This window comes from Colletotrichum tamarilloi, assembly GCF_030869305.1.
Source record: "Colletotrichum tamarilloi strain Tom-12 chromosome Unknown Scaffold_555.1, whole genome shotgun sequence".
Classification (NCBI taxonomy): Eukaryota; Fungi; Ascomycota; class Sordariomycetes; order Glomerellales; family Glomerellaceae; genus Colletotrichum; species Colletotrichum tamarilloi.
Window position 1 is genome coordinate 200 of NW_026849937.1, and position 974 is coordinate 1,173.

Genomic DNA, 974 nt, shown 5'->3' on the forward strand with positions numbered 1-974 from the left:
TATACAGTACGGGTCCAGTATGCGACAAGCCATGAATCCCGGCTTCTTCATCTGTTCCGTCCGTGTTTCCGGCTGCGTGTGGTGATATGGTGGCTGTCTGAACCGGCTCCACCTCGCCACCCGAACAGGCAAGCAAGAAACGACTTTGACAGCATCCCAGTTCATGCACTGGCACATATCGAGAGCTCATTGGTGCTTTCTATAGTGTTCGACGAAAGTTACCTAGCAGGACTTCCGAATGTTGGCACGTCCCCAGAAATCCACAAGCACATGCGGCAAACACTCCTCACACACGAACACACACGAAGATTCACAGACCACTCTAGGCCTCAGCTGCAGAGTGAATCAACACAGTCTTGGCGAGTTCGTACAGTATGTATATATGCGCCCGTTGTCTCCTAGACCTGCGATTCGGTTTCGGATACTCGTCATCCTCGTTCTTACGCCTCTTCCTCTAGTGCCATGATTTCCAAGATCGTCATAGCCCTACATGTCGTCTTGACACTAGTCGTACTCGCAGTAACCGTCAGGACTCTGCAGAATGAAGCGAACGAGAAGGAGGGAATAGTACAGATTCAGGTGCGTAACTCATCACGCCGACAATGTGGGATTAACGGCAGCGAAGTTACATGAACAAGCAAAACGCTTCGTTCAGGTTCCTGACTTGGTCGGATCCATCGCCACAGCGGTGCAAAGTGCCGCAGCCGGTGTGGTCACTGCCGCGATCGCATCAGGCGAATCCTTGGTCGCCGCCAGTCTACCGTCTAGCATATCAGTGGGCACCAAATACGCGTGCGTGGCTTCAGAATGCGCAGCGATTCCAGGCCACGCCTTTCGCCTGATACATGACCTGGCCGCGTTTGTCCCTTCGTCCGAGGAGATCGAACAGCTGCAGAAGCTGGTAGAGAAATGCCCCAACCTGGAGACCGTTGTGTTCGCCGGGCTCGGCTTAGTTTTGGTGTCGACTACACTGC

At 53.5% G+C, this 974-nt stretch overlaps 1 protein-coding gene across 1 annotated transcript; it reads left to right on the forward strand.

The window, feature by feature from the left end:
- Positions 1-462: 462 nt before the first annotated feature.
- On the forward strand, positions 463-901 carry CTAM01_17365 (uncharacterized protein; the record flags this gene model as incomplete). Its single annotated transcript, XM_060533349.1, has 2 exons — positions 463-579; positions 656-901. Coding segments are annotated over 2 exons (363 nt in total), but the record flags the coding sequence as incomplete, so codon positions are not given.
- Positions 902-974: the final 73 nt, after the last annotated feature.